Consider the following 19,737-nt stretch of genomic DNA (forward strand, 5'->3'; position numbering starts at 1 on the left):
TCTCGGCCCTGAAGAAGGGGCTAGATTTTCTTTTATACTTTGGTTTAGAAAGGGGAGGCGGGGGTCTAGTTAAAACAATTTTACAGAAGTAAAGTAGGCAGAAAGTTAAAAGGATAAATGGTTACAGGAAAGTAAACAGTTCTAGGTGCAGGGGCTTTATTACAAAGTGATAGACACGGGGCTTTGGGCGTTATCAATCGGACAAATTCCTGGGAACTGTGGATATAGCTCACCACAGTATTTTATCAGTTAATTGCATTCTTGGATGTTCTGGGAGTCAGCTTGCACAAGTTATGTCTTTGAGGAAGGGGCTGCCAGTGAAAGAGCCAAGATGGAGTCTGTCTGGCTCTCTTAGCTAAGGGACAGTCAATTCAGGTGGAAACAAGGCTGGGTGATTAAAGGAAAGGGAGAGTCTAAAAACAGGGTTAGTAAAAACAAGGTTAGGCATTACAATAGTATGCCCTCAATAAATATTGTTGAATGTTTGAATAAGGTGCCTGTGGAACAATTTTAAAATCTAGGGCATATGATTGTTATAACTTTGGAGTACAGAGAGTGCATTTCACAGATGGGCAAATCAAGGCACAGAAAGTTTAGGAAGCTGGTCCAGTGTTTTCTAGTGAGTCATGATAAACTCCCAGAATAAAATTTAGCCTCAACTTATTTTTCATTCATTGTTCAGGTTATACAATCATGCTGTTTTTGTTAGTTGTTTTATTCCTCCACAGAAAGGATATGTCCTTTGGCAACAGCAACTCCATAAGATTAATATTAACCAACTAATACTGTCATTGGGACTTAGCATGTGCAAACATTACCAAAACAAGCATGGATTAAGCACAGATTAAGAAACAAATTACGTTTGCTGTTTGTTATATCCTTGCTCTGTTAGGTAACATCAGGGCACCAGTTAGAAGCACCTAGTGAGTCAGATATGGAAATTGGATAAAAGCTGTGACCAAAGTAAACATTTATTCAGACCTCTTGAGTAAATGAACTTGGAACTTTGGGCTTAGGTTAGAATTAGGTCCGTGCCCATGGGTGGAAAATTTTTGTGCTGGGATGAAAAAGACTTAACTTGGGTTTTCTTTCTTGCAAGAAATGAAAAACTGTATTTTGACTTTTGATGCCAGTATACGTTTGTCATGAAATAACATGTAATAAATTTAGAACCCAGAAAGCCAGGGAAAATATACCACAGTATAGAAGTATAGAAAAAAAGTAAGTTGGTTTCATAGGACTCTTGCCCAGTCACCTCAGAGAATTGCCACTCCCTTTTACTATCAAAGGTAAGGTTGTAAAACGGAATATTATGAAGTAAATCTTTGAAAACATAGTTTAGAAATTGTAGGCATCAAAATTTGCCCACTGTCTTTTTGCTTGAAAGGACAGTGTTTTCCTTTTTAACTGGATGCCTTTTGACTGTCATGCCATGCCGTCACATTGGTCACCCAGAATTTCATTCTTTATGTTCTCCAACCAGCAGTGTAATGTTTATGCAATCTGCCTAGCTAGTCCCTGAAGGCTTTTGAGTTTGCCAAACTGGAAATTTAACTTTTGTGACATATTAATGACAATGACGGCCTATCTAGAGCAGCTGCTCTCATGATGCCACTTGCAATGGGGGTGGCACACCAGGGAGGCCAGCTTCATGGAGCTGGGGGCTCCATGAACCAGGAACAGGTGGAGGCCCTGCCTCCTTCTGAGTTGGCAGGGGAAGAGCTTCCTGCTCCCCAGGCGCGGCTGTGGCTGCCCAGCTGCAGCTGTAGACCTGGGCATCCCTGTGCTCTTTGGGGCTAAAAGCAGGTAGGAGCCCTACCCTCTCAGGCACAGCTGCAGCTGCCCAAGTCATGTCCACCAGCTGGGCCTCCTTGTGCTCTTGGGGGCCTGGAGCAGGCAGGAGCCCCATCCTCCTGGGTGCAGCTATAGCTGCTCAAGCCACAGCTGCAGACCTGGGCATCTCTGCACTCTTGGGGGCCCTGGAAGGCCCCCTACCCAGTTCCTGCAGGCTAAGAAGTGTCTCCTCCCATTGCCTGGCTTCTTCCTGCTCCCAGCACCCGCTCCATTCCCAGCACAAGGTTGGAGCTGAGACTGGGTGCTATTGCAGCCTGGCTGGGTGTGTGCCCACTCCAGGCAGCACTGACATGTGGCTTTGGCCCCCTCAGGACTTTGGGTGCCAGCATGGGAGGGAGGCCGAGGGGGTGCTGGGGGCAGCTCAGCCTCTGTGCTTGCCTGCAGGTGCCCCTTTGCACAAACAGTTTGGGTGCCATGAATGGCAGCAGGAGGCAGGCTCCTGGGTGGAAGGGAGCAGGTCACCGGTGAAGACCTACCCTCAAGGTGGGGAGGGCCTGAAGCCTGGAGGCTGGGCTGCTGGTCCCAAAGACCAGAGTGAGAACTTGTGGTGTTTTATCTGGGTGCCTATGGACCAGTTGGTGCATACTTTCTCTCCTCTGAGGCCTGTAAAACCGCAAATTCAGCCAGACTTGAGACAGTGGGATAATCAGCCACAGAGAGGAGCTACCCACCCCAGGGTCTACTCTCTGCTAAGAGCTGAGTTGACAATGATGACCTGCCAGCTGTGGAGAGGAGCTGCTTACTCCAGGGTCTCCTCTCTGTGAGAGCTGAGCAGACATTGGGACAACCAGCTGCAGAGAGGAGCTACCCACTCCAGGGTCTCCTCCTCTGCTGAGAACTGAACACTCAATGGGATGACCTGCCTGTGGAGAGGAACTATCCAATGTGGGTCTCCTCTGAGCTGTTCTGTCACTCAATAAAGTTCCTCTTCACCTTGCTTACCCTCCACTTGTCAACTTACATCATTCTACCTGGATGCAGGACAAGAACTCAGGACCCACCAAATGGTGGAGCTAAAAGAGTTGTAACACAAACAGGGCTGAAACACGACCATTGCTTGCCACATTGTGGGCAACAAGAAGGAGAGAAGAGAGAAGGCGAGAGGAGCTGCAGCCCTTTGGGAAGCCCAGACCTAGCAGCTCACTGAGCCAGGGCTGTGACACCCTCTTTGGGGCTCTTTAGCTCTTGGCATCTCCAAGCTTCCAGGCACCACTGCATTCCCCAGTGCCAGCCATGAAATCTGCTTGTGGTACCCCTGGTCCAGCTGCAGCCTCACAGGGAGTCAGTGCCTATACTGGCACCTGGAGCTGCCCGCCTTGCCACAGCTGGCATGCCTGGCTGTGCATAGTGGCTGGACCTCATATTTGCTCACACACCCCTCTCCGCTCTGCATCTGGCTGGCCCTTGGCAGGCATGGGATCCAGGCTGGTAGCATGAGCCATGTGCAGCCTGCCAGGCTGAATGGACCAAACAAGCCCAACAGGCTCGAGCAAAACTTGTGCAAAAGCACCAATGGCCACAGAGGTTTCCGTCTGACAAAGCAACACCCCAAGAATCCCGTGATGATATTTCCATGTAGGGGACAGGTTGTCTCAATAATATAACCATAGGAAGCCAAAATGTTTCTCATGATTCACCCTACTCTAACATATTTTTAGGCAATGTAAAATTATGACCCTAAGAACTCTCTATGACCTTCTTCCTCCTTTGATTGATGAGAATCCAAAGCCACTTTTTCACCCTAACCCTACAAAGCCTGGGTTTTAGTTTTGAAAAATGAGCATGCCTGTTCTGGGTTCTGTTGCACATGTATCTATCCCTGAGGCACAGTTATAACTTTGATGCAAGGGGGTTCCTGACCTCTATCCCCTCAAATTGCTCAAAAATGGCATGTCTAATTAGTCTTCCTAATTAGAGGGTTTTAACAATCAGAGTGCTTCTGAAAGGCCCATAATGCATAGTAAATTATGAGGATAATAGTAGCTATCCTATAATGCTGTTGTAAAAATTAAATGAAACTTTTTTTCACAAGAAACTAAATACAAATTTGAATGTCCAAGGTATTGCAAAGGACCAAAAAACTTCACTTGGGAATGAGCCTGGGGATCACTCAAGTATCCACATCTCATCAGTGGAGACGTAAGAAATTGGAAGTTATCCCTCATTATTGAGGTTCCATGGTAATCTCATTTCCTTGGGGTGTCTACAGGCATAGTGTTTTCCCCATATGTGTGGCCCACAGATATGGGTCATAAAAGTAAACAGAAATACACACACACACACACACACACACACACACAATGTGGGATATCTACTCCATGGTGGGCTCTAACCAGCTTTGATAGATTGTGTTACTGTTCCTAACTATCCACTTTCTCTGCATAAGATGGTTATACATTTATGCCCTTAGTCATGTGACTTGCAGTGCTTCCTAATAGGAAGAACCCCTGTGATTTGCCTTGGACAGTGGAATATGAGTGGATGTGATTTAGCCTAGTACATAAGTTGAAGCTTTAAATGTGCTTGCCCAGATTGTTCCTACCCTCTGCCATGGAAACTATACAAATGAAATAAGGGCCATGCTGGTAAAAATCTTTCATAATTTTTTCATGTCAGTATAAATTCATCTCATTAAAGGACTATATTATATGTACTATATATGTAATATAGTCGTTCCCCATCTTGATGAACGTTTATGAAGTCATTTCAGATTTTTCACTATTACTCCATAAATATAGACAATTGTTATTTGTCCATTCAAAATAAATTAGTGAAAACATTTTTAAGTTAGAAAATAAAATAATTTTTTACAATTAATGCTGACTAATACTTGAACTCCAACTACATGCCTGACCACGTGTGGGCACTTTACATGTGTTATAACATCCATAGGTTCTGCAGCTTAGGACATGGATATCTTTGGGGACCATGTTTTCAGCCTACCATGATGGCTGTGATTTTTCTCCTCATCTTTTTTAGATATGCACTTTCCCTTCCTCCTCTCTGGGTAACAAAGTACCTAGCACATAGCAGGCATAGAATGGATGCTGTTGGGGTGATCAGACCCAACACCAGATCCTGGGGGTGACAAAGTCCGGCAGAGTCAAAGGATTGAGAAAAACACAGTTTGAGAAGTAAAGTGGGACCAGGGGGCCATCGCAATTGTGGAGGCTGCGAAGGCTCCGAGCTCTGGGAGCCCAGGCTATTTATTGGTAATCCAACAGAGAAACAGGTGGTGAGAATGTGGGGGTCAAAAGGGCAGGCTCATGATCTACAGCTGTGACGGTTTAGCATTTATATGGAACATGTTCTGCTACTTGAGATAATGGGAATACAACCGATCTAGGAGCTTGGAGGGCTAGAAGCAAGGAGCCAGCAAGTCTACACACATTCCAGAGGACATTATTTCAGACATGCAAGCCCCGCCTCAGCTTTCTTCCCAACACTCAGCTTTTTCCCAACAGACACTGTGCTAGAAATGACTCTTGCACTAGTCAGGACTGACTTATTAAGGTTTACTACTGAAAAAATAGCTCTCCACATTTTAATTCAGCAAAAAGTATATTTCTCACTCATGTCACAGTCCAATGCTTGTCAGTCACCTTTCCTTTACAGCTCTCCCTCAAAGAAGATTCACGCCTATTCTATCTTAAAAAGATGCCATTGAAAAGTGGCCTCTAGGGGGTGGAGCCAAGATGGCTGAATAGGAACAGCTCTAGTCTACAGCTCCCAGCGTGAGCGAAGCAGAAGACGGGTGATTTCTGTATTTCCAACTGAGGTACTGGGTTCATCTCACTGGGGAGTGTCAGAAAATGGGTGCAGGACAGTGGGTGCAGTGTACTGAGCGTGAATTGAAGCAGGGCGAGGCATCGCCTCACCCGGGAAGCACAAGAGGTCAGGGAATTCCCTTTGCTAGTCAAAGAAAGGGGCAACAGACAGCACCTGGAAAATCGGGTCACTCCCACCCTAATACTGTGCTTTTCCAATGGTCTTAGCAAACGGCACACCAGGAGATTATATCCTGTGCCTGGCTCCAAGGGTCCTACACCCATGGAGCCTCGCTCATTGCTAGCACAGCAGTCTGAGATCAAACTGCAAGGCGGCAGGGAGGCTGGGGGAGGGATGCCCGCCATTGCTGAGGCTTGAGTAGGTAAACAAAGCGGCTGGGAAGCTCAAACTGGGAGGAGCCCACCACAGCTCAAGGAGGCCTGCCTGCCTCTGTAGACTCCACCTCTCAGGGCAGGGCATAGCCAAACAAAAGGCAGCAGCATCCTCTGCAGACTTAAACGTCCCTGTCTGACAGCATTGAAGAGAGTAGCGGTTCTCCCAGCACGCAGCTTGAGATCTGAAAACGGACAGACTGCCTCCTCAAGTGGGTCCCTGACCTCTGAGTAGCCTAACTGGGAGGCACCCCCCAGTAGGGACAGACTGACACCCCACATAGCCGGGTACTCCTCTGAGACAAAACTTACAGAGGAACAATCAGGCAGCAACATTTGCTGTTCACCAATATCCGCTTTTCTGCAGCCTCCGCTGCTGATACCCAGGCAAACAGGGTCTGCAGTGGACCTCCAGCAAACTCGAACAGACCTGCAGCTGAGGGTCCTGACTGTTAGAAGGAAAACTAACAAACAGAAAGGACATCCACACCAAAATGCCATCTGTACGCCACCATCATCAAAGACCAAAGGTAGATAAAACCACAAAGATGGGGAAAAAACAGAGCAGAAAAACTGGAAACTGTAGCAATCAGAGCGCCTCTCCTCCTCCAAAGGAACACAGCTCCTCACCAGCAATGGAACAAAGCTGGACGGAGAATGACTTTGACGAGTTGAGAGAAGAAGGCTTCAGACGATCAAACTACTCCGAGCAAAAGGAGGAAGTTCAAACCCATGGCAAAGAAGTCAAAAACCTTGAAAATAAATTAAAAGAATGGATAACTAGAATAACCAATGCAGAGAAGTCCTTAAAGGACCTGATGGAGCTGAAAACCAAGTCACGAGAACTACATGACGAATGCACAAGCCCCAGTAGCCAATTCGATCAACTGGAAGAAAGAGTATCAGTGATGGAAGATCAAATGAATGAAATGAAGCGAGAATAGAAGTTTAGAGAAAAAAGAATAAAAAGAAATGAACAAAGCTTCCAAGAAATATGGGACTATGTGAAAAGACCAAATCTACGTCTGATTCGTGTACCTGAAAGTGACGGGGAGAATGGAACCAAGTTGGAAAACACTCTGCAGGATATTATCCAGGAGAACTTCCCCAATCTAGCAAGGCAGGCCAACATTCAAATTCAGGAAATGCAGAGAATGCCACAAAGATACTCCTCGAGAAGAGCAACTCCAAGACACATAATTGTCAGATTCACCAAAGTGGAAATGAAGGAAAAAATGTTAAGGGCAGCCAGAGAGAAAGGTCGGGTTACCCACAAAGGGAAGCCCATCAGACTAACAGCGGATCTCTCAGCAGAAACTCTGCAAGTCAGAAGAGAGTGGGGGCCAATATTCAACCTTCTTAAAGAAAAGAATTTTCAACCCAGAATTTCATATCCAGCCAAACTAAGCTTCATAAGTGAAGGAGAAATAAAATACTTTCCAGAGAAGCAAATGCTGAGAGATTCTGTCACCACCAGGCCTGCCCTAAAAGAGCTCCTGAAGGAAACACTAAACATGGAAAGGAACAACTGGTACCAGCCACTGCAAAAACATGCCAAATTGTAAAGATCATCGAGGCTAGGTAGAAACTGCATCAACTCATGAGCAAAATAACCAGCTAACATCATAATGACAGGATCAAATTCACACATAACAATATTAACCTTAAATGTCAATGGGCTAAATGCTCCAATTAAAAGACACAGACTGGCAAATTGGATAAAGACTCAAGACCCATCAGTGTGCTGTATTCAGGAAACCAATCTCATGTGCAGAGACACATATAGGCTCAAAATAAAGGGATGGAGGAAGATCTACCAAGCAAATGGAAAACAAAAAAAGGCAAGGATTGCAATCCTAGTCTCTGATAAAACAGACTTTAAACCAAAAAGATCAAAAGAGACAAAGAAGGCCATTACATATTGGTAAAAGGAACAATTCAACAAGAAGACCTAACTATCCTAAATATATATGCACCCAATACAGGAGCACCCAGATTCATAAAGCAAGGCCTTAGAGACATACAAAGAGACTTAGCCTCCCACACAATAGTAATGGGAGACTTTAACACCCCACTGTCAACATTAGACAGATCAACGTGACACAAAATTAACAAGGATATCCAGGCATTGAACTCAGCTCTGCACCAAGTGGACTTAATAGACATCTACAGAACTCGCCACCCCAAATCAACAGCGTATACATTCTTTTCAGCACCACACCACACCTATTCCAAAATTGACCACATAGTTGGAAGCAAAGCACTCCTCAGCAAATGTAAAAGAACAGAAATTATAACAAACTGTCTTTCAGACCACAGTGCAATCAAACTAGAACTGAGGATTAAGAAACTCACTCAAAACTGCTCAACTACGTGGAAACTGAACAACCTGTTCCTGAGTGACTACGGGGTACAAAACGAAATGAAGGTACAAATAAAGATGTTCTTTGAAACCAATGAGAACAAAGACACAACATACCAGAATCTCTGGCACACATTCAAAGCAGTGTGTAGAGGGAAATTTATAGCACTAAATGCCCACAAGAGAAAGCAGGAAAGATCCGAAATTGACACCCTAACATCACAATTAAAAGAACTAGAGAAGCAAGAGCAAACACATTCAAAAGCTAGCAGAAGGCAAGAAATAACTAAGATCAGAGCAAAACTGAAGGAAATAGAGACACAGAAAACCCTTCAAAAAATCAGTGAATCCAGGAGCTTGTTTTCTGAAAAGATAAACAAAATTGATAGACCACTAGCAAGACTAATAAAGAAGAAAAGAGAGAAGAATCAAATAGATGCAATAAAAATGATAAAGGGGATATCACCACCGATCCCACAGAAATACAAACTACCATCAGAGAATACTACAAACACCTCTACACAAATAAACTAGAAAAACTAGAAGAAATGGATAAATTCCTTGACACATACACACTCCCAAGACTAAACCAGGAAGAATTTGAATCTCTGAATAGACCAAAAACAGGCTCTGAAATTGAGGCAATAATTAATAGCTTACCAACCAAAAAAGTCCAGGACCAGATGGATTCACAGCCGAATTCTACCAGAGGTACAAGGAGGAGCTGGTACCATTCCTTCTGAAACTATTCCAATCAATAGAAAAAGAGGGAATCCTCCCTAACTCATTTTATGAGGCCAGCGTCATCCTGATAACAAAGCCTGGCAGAGACACAACAAAAAAAGAGAATTTTAGACCAATATCCCTGATGAACATTGATGCAAAAATCCTCAATAAAATACTGGCAAACCAAATCCAGCAGCACATCAAAAAGCTTATCCACCATGATCAAGTGGGCTTCATCCCTGGGATGCAAGGCTGGTTCAACATACACAAATCAATCAACGTAATACAGCATATAAACAGAACCAAAGACAAAAACCATATGATTATCTCAATAGATGCAGAAAAGGCCTTTGACAAAATTCAACAATGCTTTATGCTAAAAACTCTCAATAAATTAGGTATTGATGGGACATATCTCAAAATAATAAGAGCTATCTATGACAAATCCACAGCCAATATCGTACTGAATGGGCAAAAACTGGAAGCATTCCCTTTGAAAACTGGCACAAGACAGGGATGCCCTCTCTCACCACTCCTATTCAACATAGTGTTGGAAGTTCTGGCCAGGGCAATCAGGCAGGAGAAGGAAATAAAGGGTATTCAATTAGGAAAAGAGGAAGTCAAATTGTCCATGTTTGCAGATGACATGATTGCATATCTAGAAAACCCCATCATCTCAGCCCAAAATCTCCCTAAGCCGATAAGCAACTTCAGCAAAGTCTCAGGTTACAAAATCAATGTACAAAAATCACAAGCATTCTTATACACCAATAACAGACAAACAGAGAGCCAAATCATGAGTGAACTCCCATTCACAATTGCTTCAAAGAGAATAAAATAACTAGGAATCCAACTTACAAGGGATGTGAAGGACCTCTTCAAGGAGAACTACAAACCACTGCTCAAAGAAATAAAAGAGAACACAAACAAATGGAAGAACATTCCATGCTCATGGGTAGGAAGAATCAATATCGTGAAAATGGCCATACTGCCCAAGGTAATTTATAGATTCAATGCCATCCCCATCAAGCTACCAGTGACTTTCTTCACAGAACTAGAAAAACTACTTTAAAGTTAATATGGAACCAAAAAAGAGCCTGCATTGCCAAATCAATCCTAAGCCAAAAGAACAAAGCCAGAGGCATCACGCTACCTGACTTCAAACTATACTACAAGGCTACAGTAACCAAAACAGCATGGTACTGGTACCAAAACAGAGATATAGACCAATGGAACAGAACAGAGCCCTCAGAAATAATGCCGCATATCTACAACCATCTGATCTTTGACAAACCTGACAAAAACAAGCAATGGGGAAAGGATTCCCTATTTAGTAAATGGTGCTGGGAAAACTGGCTAGCCATATGTAGAAAGCTGAAACTGGATCCCTTCCTTACACCTTATACAAAAATTAATTCAAGATGGATTAAAGACTTACATGTTAGACCTAAAACCATAAAAACGCTAGAAGAAAACCTAGGCAATACCATTCAGGACATAGGCATGGGCAAGGACTTCATGTCTAAAACAACAAAAGCGACGGCAACAAAAGCCAAAATTGACAAATGGGATCTAATTAAACTAAGGAGCTTCTGCACAGCAAAAGAAACTACCATCAGAGTGAACAGGCAACCTACCGAATGGGAGAAAATTTTTGCAATCTACTCATCTGACAAAGGGCTAATATCCAGAATCTACAAGGAACTCAAACAAATTTACAAGAAAAAAACAAACAATCCCACCAAAGAGTGGGCAAAGGATATGAAGAGACACTTCTCAAAAGAAGACGTTTATGCAGCCAAAAACACATGAAAAAATGCTCATCATCACTGGCCATCAGAGAAATGCAAATCAAAACCACAATGAGATACCATCTCACACCAGTTAGAATGGCGATCGTTAAAAAGTCAGGAAACAATAGGTGCTGGAGAGGATGTGGAGAAATAGGAACACTTTTACACTGTTGGTGGGACTGTAAACTAGTTCAACCATTGTGGAAGTCAGTGTGGTGATTCCTCAGGGATCTAAAACTAGAAATACCATTTGACCCAGCCATCCCATTACTGGGTATATACCTAAAGGATTATAAATCATGCTGCTATGAAGACACATGCACACGTATGTTTATTGTGGTAGTATTCACAGTAGCAAAGACTTGAAACCAAGCCAAATATCCAACAAGGATAGACTGGATTAAGAAAAGGTGGCACATATGCACCATGGAATACTGTGCAGCCATAAAAAATGAGTTCATGTCCTTTGTAGGGACATGGATGAAGCTGGAAACCATCATTCTCAGCACACTATTGCAAGGACAAAAAACCAAACACTGCATGTTCTCACTCATAGGTGGGAATTGAACAATGAGAACACATGGACACAGAAAGTGGAACATCACACTGTGGGGACTGTTGTGGGGTGGGGGGAGGGGGGAGGGATAGCATTAGGAGATATACCTAATATTAAATGATGAGTTAATGGGTGAGGCACACCAACATGGCACATGTATACATATGTAACTAACCTGCATGTTGTGCACATGTACCCTAAAACTTAAAGTATAATAAAAAAAAAAAAAGTGGCCTCCACGGAGCTTGCAGTGAGCCAAGATCGCACCACTTGCACTCCAGCCTGGGTGACAGAGTGAGACTCCGTCTCAAAAAATAAAAATAAAAATAAGTGGGCCTCCAAAAGAGACTGTTTGCCGAACGAATATAGGCAAAACGCAAACGTAATAGAAAGAATTATAAAACAGGATAGCATCTGAGTAGAGGTGAGACTGTATTGTTTGAAAGCTCTTTCTGGGTTGGACCTTTGCAGAACTCTGCAAACCCAGTTCCACATGTATGTGCATCCATACACATACACTCCTTCAAAACCCTCATATGTTATCTTGGAATTAGTCATTGTTATTTCTCACTCATAATATTGCTGTCTTGTAATAGCATGAGTAACTGAGTTGAGTCTGTATATTAATTTGGATGTATCAAGTTATTTTTCGATGAAGAAATTGACTCACTTGCAAATTGTCAGCTAGGCGAGAGAGAGAAAATTTGAGTCAAGGTTTAAAACATTGTATAAGTAATTTTAAAACAACATAAAACATATTTGCTATATTCAAAAGCAATTAATTATAAGACACAATTGAAGTAGGGGGACATTAAAATAAAATTACATTGTTAACTAGATTTTAAAAGTAATTCTTGCATTATTTGTAAAACTGATTCAGTAGGAGGAAATTAATACTCAGTTTATAAAAGTATTCATGTTTTCCTTTAGGCATTTCTTCTAGTGCATTCAAAATTATCCAATTTACAAATAATTCATTTTAAGTTAACTTCTAGCATATAAAATGGTTGTGTTGAAACACTGTCTTCAGAATTTTATTTTTAAAAGATACTATTTTCGTATAAATTCACATTTATAGTTGAATGCTTTTGTGAAAGATATTAGTCTTTAAAATATTTTACAGGCTAGCCTTGTTGGCTCATGCCTGTAATCCCAGCACTTTGGGAGGCCAAGGCAGGTGGATCACTTGAGCCCAGGAATTCAAGACCAGTTTGAACGACATAGTGAAACCTCATTTCTACAAAAAATACAAAAATTACCAGGTGTGGTGGCACACAGCTGTAGTCCCTACTCAGAGGCTAAGGTGGGAGGATTGCTTGAGCCCAGGAGATAGAGGCTGCAGTGAGCCATGATTGCACCACTGCACTCCAGCCCAAGTGCCAGAGTGAGACCCTGTTTCAAGAAAAAAAATGTTTGACAGTTCCAAAACATATTAATGTTAATTAGAGTCTGCTAAGTTGCTATAAATACAACAAAAAATTCAATGGCACAAACAAAATATCAGTTGCCTCTCAAGTCCAAGATTAGCAGGTGCAGATTGGAAAAGCAAAATTGACTCAGGGAGTGGTAGAAGGAGAGCAAGGATCCAAGGCATGAGCCACAATCCATGCCTCTTACAACCCCTCACATCTGTCAAATAGAACCCTTGTCTGGATGGGCCCTTGTTCTAACCCAGTGCCTGAAATCTTGTATCTGTTATATTGGTGGTTCTACATGACTTTATATTTGAAAAGTTACATTTTAGAAGTGGATATTTTGTATTTTTGGTTACTAATATAACTGTGTGAAAGCACTATTAAAAATATTTTCTTTCGTTAAAATTACCTGTTTATGTTTTGGTCTTCTCCACTACTCTGTAAGCCCCTCTGAGTAGGAAACAATACATTCCTCACTATACTCCAGCACTCAGCTCAGTGCATGGGGATTTAAAAGTAAATTTCTACCACAAGTGTAGATTCTTACATCCAGATTGTGAGGAAGGGAGGAGAGAGGTATAGGTGAGTCAGGGGCGGAAGCGGGGGCAGGATCATCTTAAGGAAGGAGACCACTAATACTCCTGCTGCCCTCCTCCCCCCACCTTGCCTAGTTCACAAGACAGGAGGAGAGAAAAAGCAAAAAGTTGGAAAAAAAAAAAGTAAGATAAATAGCCAGACAACCTTGGCACCACCACCCGGCCCTAGGAGTTAAAAAAAAGTAATAATAATAACATCAATCCCTGACCTAAACTACTTGTGTTATCTGTGAATTCCAGACACTGTATGAAAAAAGCATTTTAAAACTTTTTGTTCTGTTAGCTGATGCATGTAGCCCCCAGTCACGTTTCCCACGCTTGCTTGATGTATCACGACCCTTTCACGTGGACCCCTTAAAGTTGTAAGCCTTTAAAAAGGCCAAGAATTTCTTTTTCGGGGAGCTGGGCTCTTAAGACGCGAGTCTGCCCACGGTCCCGGCAGAATAAAAACCTCTTCCTTCTTTAATTCGTTGTCTGAGGAGTTTTGTCTGTGGCTCATCCTGCTACAATCTGTTTGAACAGATCACCTGAAGGGTAGGTGTTCACTTAAGCATTTGGAGTAGAACTTGCTTTGGGGTTGTTGACAGTTTTCCCTTCACTAGGAAGTGTTTGTCACTTTAAGGCAAAAACCAGGAAGTTAAAAGTGGATGCAGAAGCGAGCACAGACGGGGCTAGGGAGCACTCTGTTTTCAGAGAAAGTAGTTGAGAGTGCTGGCAACAACAGCTGAAATATAGAGAAGTTGTAGGATTAACTTTTTCGCCCAAAGCAGCTTCAGCCCACGTTTTCTTCCCATCGAGGGAGGGAGAATGGGTGCCGCTGAGTGGGCGGGGGAGTGGTCCCTGAAAGGAGGTGGAGTGCTACAGCCCCTCCCCGTTGCCTCTGGCTGTTTGTACCTTGTTGGTTTATACCAATTTGACAACAGCCGCCTGTTGAGTCGCCTCCAGATCGCAGCTGAAGGATCTGTTGAGCGCTTCTGGAAAGGCGGTGAGATCCGGTACCACAGCAGAGCACTCTCAGTTCTGGGTCTTGCAGGCGCAGGGCTCCCCCATGCCAGCAGAACGATTTCCTCTGGTGAAGAGGACCGTCGAATCTGTCCTCCTCAAGACACCTCTTGTACAGAATTTATTCGAATGCCATGGCCAAGGTCTTCCTTGAAAAATGTTAACCGATGTGTGCTTTTTGTCTTTTGTCATCCTTTCTTTAGGACAGGCGACACTGACAGGTGAAGCTCTCGGGAGACCATGACTAAGAAAAGAATTGCTGTGATTGGGGGAGGAGCGAGCGGGCTCTCTTCCATCAAGTGCTGCGTAGAAGAAGGCTTGGAACCTGTCTGCTTTGAAAGGACTGATGACATCGGAGGGCTCTGGAGGTTCCAGGTACATACATCTCCTAGTCCCTTAATACTTGAAACCCTCCCTGCAACTAGGTGCATACGACAGTTTATCTTAACAGTGTCAGGTGGCCGGGCGCGGTTGGCTCACGCCTGTAATCCTAGCACTTTGGGAGGCCGAGGCGGGCGGATCACGAGGTCAGGCGATCGAGACCATCCTGGCTAACACGGTGAAACCTCGTCTCTACTAAAAATACAAAAAAAATTAGCCGGGCGTGGTGGCGGGTGCCTGTAGTCCCAGCTACTCGGGAGGCTAAGGCAGGAGAATGGGGTGAACCCGGGAGGCAGAGCTTGCAGTGAGCCGAGATCGCGCCACTGCACTCCAGCCTGGGTGACAGAGAGACTCCGTCTCAAGGAAAAAAATTTAAAAAAGACAGTTAAACTTATTATATTCCAAGGAATACCAGCCACCTTTATTGATCTCCAAACTGACATGCATTGGGTTTGCTGGGTTTGCTTTTATTTTTTTCATTTTTTGAAGGAGAATTTTTATTCTTTTTATTTACAGAAAATTCAGCAGTGTACATTTAACCCAGTTTAGTGGCAACTTCTTTCACTTTTCCCTTTTCCAGTTTGGTGATTCAACCCACAGATTTAGGACCCAGGACATTGCCTCCCCAGTGGCAGCGAATCTCAACATATCTGTCCATGTAATTGGTTCTGAAAACTGCCACCAACTTAGCCACACCTCCTTTGTCTTCCTAGTGAACCTGTGTGAAGGCAACGTCGTGCAGGTCTTCCCGTGGACTAGACATCCCAATCTTACCTCACCCTTGATAATGCAGTAAGGGACCCCCATTTTGGGACACAGGGCAGGCAGGAAGACAACCAGCTCGATGGGATCCGCATCGTGTGCAATCACCACCAGCTGAGTCTTCTTGTTCTCCACCAAGTTGGTGATTGTGTTAACCCCTGCGGGAAAGACAGGTGGTGTCTCGGTGGGAATATCCCCTTTGCTAGCAGCTTTCTTCTCAGTCCAGGACAACAGTCTCTGCTTCTTCTCTTGTTTTGTCTCTGGTCTGTGCTTGTGGGCCCGCGTAAGCAGTCAGTAGCTGTTTGGCAGTGCGAAGCCTGGGTGAACTGGTTAATGGCAGGAAGTGCTTTCAGCAGCTTATAAAAGGATAGCGCTTTGCTGCTGCAACCTGATATAGGGCGGCCATCTGACAAAGAGGGTGAGGTCTCTTTGGAGCTGTATGTCCTGTCCAATGCCAAAATTCTGAGGCTTTTTCTCAAACAGAGGATTCGCAACTTTTTTGGCTTCCTGCTTCTTCACTGATAGCAGGGGCGGGGGCCGCCTTCCTCCCCTTAGCCTTCTTTCCTATTGGCATCTTGGGTGGCTAGAGGAGAACAGGTTTGCTTTTAAGCCAGTTTTCTGAACATTTAATAGTATTGAGGTGCCCTAGATAAGTTTTACATTTCATATTTCATAAAAACTAACACATTGTTGGCCAGCTACATAAAAGTGGCTTTATAGCATTTCTTAGTTGAACAGAAATACAATCCTTTTGCACCCTGACTCTGTTTTGGGGACTAATTTTATGTGACAGTAGTCCTTATTCAGATCTGGAGTGGATCCCCTTAGCTAACCTGCATACCTGTATCATCATCAGTCTTGGACATGGGCTAAAACCCTGTTGTTTTTAGTGAACAGCAGAAAATTCTGCTCTTAAAATCCGGCCACAATATGGAATGGAGGTTAAGAACGCAGTCTTAGGCTCAAACCTTATTTCTGTCACCTACTAGCAGTGTGACCTTGGGCACATCATTTAGCCTCTCTATACCTGTGTTTCTTCATCTTTAAGAAGTGGATAATAAAAGTATCCGCTTTATAGAGTTATTGTCAGGAGTAAGTGAATGGATAATTATGCCAATCACTTACAACAGTGCCAGGAACATAGTGCTACATGTTGGTTATTATTCAGTAGGCCTAGGATGGGACTCACACATGTGGTGTCTTTACTAAGCATCTTAGCCGGTTTTGCCAGTTACTGAAAAGGCATGAAATCAATTAAGGATGGGAGGAGGTTGGGAGGGCATCCATCATCTTGTCTGATTATCAAGTTTCTGGTTTTTATCTCCAATGTGGTTTAAACTTATTCTCTGCTAAAGACTTAATGTGGAGGTTTTTCTTCTGATTATCTACTTGGCAAAATTTTAACACTTTGTAAACTGCTTCCTTGAAAATAAATAAGCTGTGTTTCATCATAATGCTCTGACTTCTGTTATGACAGACCACACCTGTGTGGTTCACCATTATATTTCTAGAGCCAAGCATGTCTTCTACTATCTCCATTTTTTAAAGCTCCCCAGATGATTCCAATGTGCAGACAACAGTTCAAAGAGAGTTTCTATTCCATGGGATTTTGAAAATCTGACAGGAACAGAAGCCCCAAACTGTCCTCATTCTTCCCATTTAAATTTTTCTCCTTTCTTCTGTCCTTATTACTTCTTCCAATCCCATCAGTTCCAATTTCCCCAACTTCCATCCCCTGCTCTCTCTCTCTCTTTTTTTTTTAGGCAGAGTCTCACTCTGTTACCCAGGCTGGAGTACAGTGGCGTGATCTCAGCTCACTGCAACCTCTGCCTCCTGGGTTCAAGTGATTCTCATGCCTCAGTCTCTCAAGTAGCTGAAATTATACACGCACTACTACGCCTTGCTAATTCTTGTATTTTTAGTAAAGATGGGGTTTCACCATGTTGGTCAGGCTATTCTCGAACTCCTCACCTCAAGTGATCTGCTCACCTCGGCCTCCCAAGGTGTGGGGATTACAAGCATGAGCCACCGTGCCTGGCCTCTCTTTTCTTACACAGACTTCCTGCTCAAATGTGTGGGCCTTGTGCCTAGGTAGGAAATATAATCAGTGTATAGAATTTGTAGAGGGAAGATTTATTCATCAATGGTAGAAAATTGTAAAATGCAGGAGCAGAAGCTTCTTTTTCTTCTACTCACTAACCCAATACTGCTCTGTGCTCACTCTTTTGGAAAGCAGTGGATTGACACAGTGGTAAACCTTACCTAAGGTCCAATCAGGTGTTTCGAAGGACTTGAAGGATGTTGTTGACACAGGATAACACTTGTTGTTGTTAGTTATTTGAAAAAGAGTTGAAATATATGAGTACCTCAAAGAGGTGAGATCTGTCATCCATTTCACTCAGTGATCCCAACAGACCTGCTGTGGATAGCACGGCTCTACTCTGTAAACTCTGAACTTTTGGAATACACGTACAGACTTGCATTTATCAGTACCTCATAAAGTATTTTATTACAGAGGGACTTTATAAATATCTCTTGAATGAATAAATGAAATGAAATTCAGAAGTTAGGAACATGCCTCCCCTGCTCTCCATACAACAAACATCTTAATTCCAAAATGACCTTGCCATTCATTAATTTACCTTAATTAAAAAATATATACACTTATGTACAAACATGTTTAAATAAGCTTTTAATTTCAGAACAATTTTAGACTTACAAAATTTATTAGGAAGATAATACAGAGAATTACAGTACACCTCATGTCCAGTTACCCCATTTTACATTAGTATGATACATTTTTAAATAATGAATGAACCCATATTGATACATTATTATTAACTGAAGTCCATACTTTATTCAGATTTACTCAGTTTTTCCTAATGGCCTTTTTCTGTTCCAGGATCCCATCCAGGATACTGCATTACATTTAATAGTCATATCTCCTTAGGCGCTTTTTGGCTATGAAATTTCTTAGACTTTCCTTGTTTTTGATGCCCTTGATAGTTTTGAGGATTACTTACTGGTCAGGTATGTTGTAGAATATCCCTCAGTTGGGATTTATCTAATTTTTTTCTCATGGTTAAATTGGTGTTATGACTTTTGGGGAGGAATATTATAAGGTGCCATTCTCCTCACCTCCCATCAAGGGTACATACTATCGACATTATACCCACTGTTTTTTTTTTTTTTTGAAACTTAAAACTCATTTTATGTTATTATAATTAAGAAATTAGCATTCTATATGCCACAATATATCTTTGTTGAAGTGTAAGTTTGTTCCACTTTTCTATTTTTCATTTTCCAACTTTTATTTTAGGTTCAGGGGGTACATATGAAAGTTTGTTACAAGGATAAATTGCATGGGGCTGGGATAACTGCTAGCCATATGCAGAAGATTGACACTGGATCCCTTCCTTTTGCCATATATGAAAATCAACTCAACATGGATTAAAGCGTTAAATGTAAAATCTAAAACTATAAAAACCCTAGATAATATCACTACTGATGTTAACCTTGATGTCCTGGCTTGAAATAGTGTTTGTCGTTTCTGCCACACTGTAAAGTTGCTCCTTTTTTCTCCATTCCCATACTATACTCTTTGGAACAAAGTCACTATGCACAGCCCACAATTAAGGACAAAGTCTTCTATTCTAGGCCTTCTGTCTTTCCATATGAACTTTAGAATCCATGTGTTAGCTTGGATTCTAAACTAGCTTGCTGGGATGTTGATTGAGATTGCATTGTATCTATAGGTCAAGTTGGAAAGAACTGACATCTTAACAATATTTAATCTTCCAGTCTATGAATCAGAATATCTCTCCATTTATTTAAATCTTAGACTTTCTTCATCTGTGTTTTGTAATTCATGCTTATAAATCCTATACATATTTTGTTATGTTTATACCTACGTATGTAATTTCGGGGGTATTACTATAGATGGAGTTTTTAAAATTTCAAATTCCAGTTGTTCATTCTAGTATATAAAAAAGCAAATGACCAGGTGCGATGGCTCATGCCTGTAATCCCAGCACTTTGGGAGGCCGAGGCAGGTGGATCACGAGGTCAGGAGATCAAGACCAGCCTGGCCAACATAGTGAAACCCCATCTCTACTAAAAATACAAAAAAT

The 19,737-nt window shown here is 42.5% G+C and overlaps 2 protein-coding genes and 1 pseudogene across 8 annotated transcripts in view; 2 read left to right on the plus strand and 1 right to left on the minus strand.

The window, feature by feature from the left end:
• Nucleotides 1-19,737, plus strand: part of LOC129015142 (neuroblastoma breakpoint family member 11-like) — a 2,260,169-nt gene that overhangs the window by 1,099,401 nt on the left and 1,141,031 nt on the right.
• Nucleotides 1-19,737, plus strand: part of FMO5 (flavin containing dimethylaniline monoxygenase 5) — a 52,263-nt gene that overhangs the window by 3,596 nt on the left and 28,930 nt on the right. The window contains exons 1-2 of one of the 7 annotated variants that reach the window (XM_063664099.1): nt 5,616-5,632; nt 14,668-14,839. In XM_063664099.1, the coding sequence (XP_063520169.1) occupies nt 14,705-14,839 (135 nt within the window). In that variant the 5' untranslated portion in view covers nt 5,616-5,632; nt 14,668-14,704. Of the gene's footprint in view, nt 1-5,615; nt 5,633-14,094; nt 14,458-14,667; nt 14,840-19,737 lie in introns of those variants that run through there. The other 6 variants (XM_063664074.1, XM_063664078.1, XM_063664105.1 and 3 more) reach the window with 6 other exon arrangements.
• LOC129015377 (large ribosomal subunit protein eL8-like) lies at nt 15,385-16,181 on the minus strand (annotated as a pseudogene).

Source organism: Pongo pygmaeus, chromosome 1 (assembly GCF_028885625.2).
Source record: "Pongo pygmaeus isolate AG05252 chromosome 1, NHGRI_mPonPyg2-v2.0_pri, whole genome shotgun sequence".
Classification (NCBI taxonomy): Eukaryota; Metazoa; Chordata; class Mammalia; order Primates; family Hominidae; genus Pongo; species Pongo pygmaeus.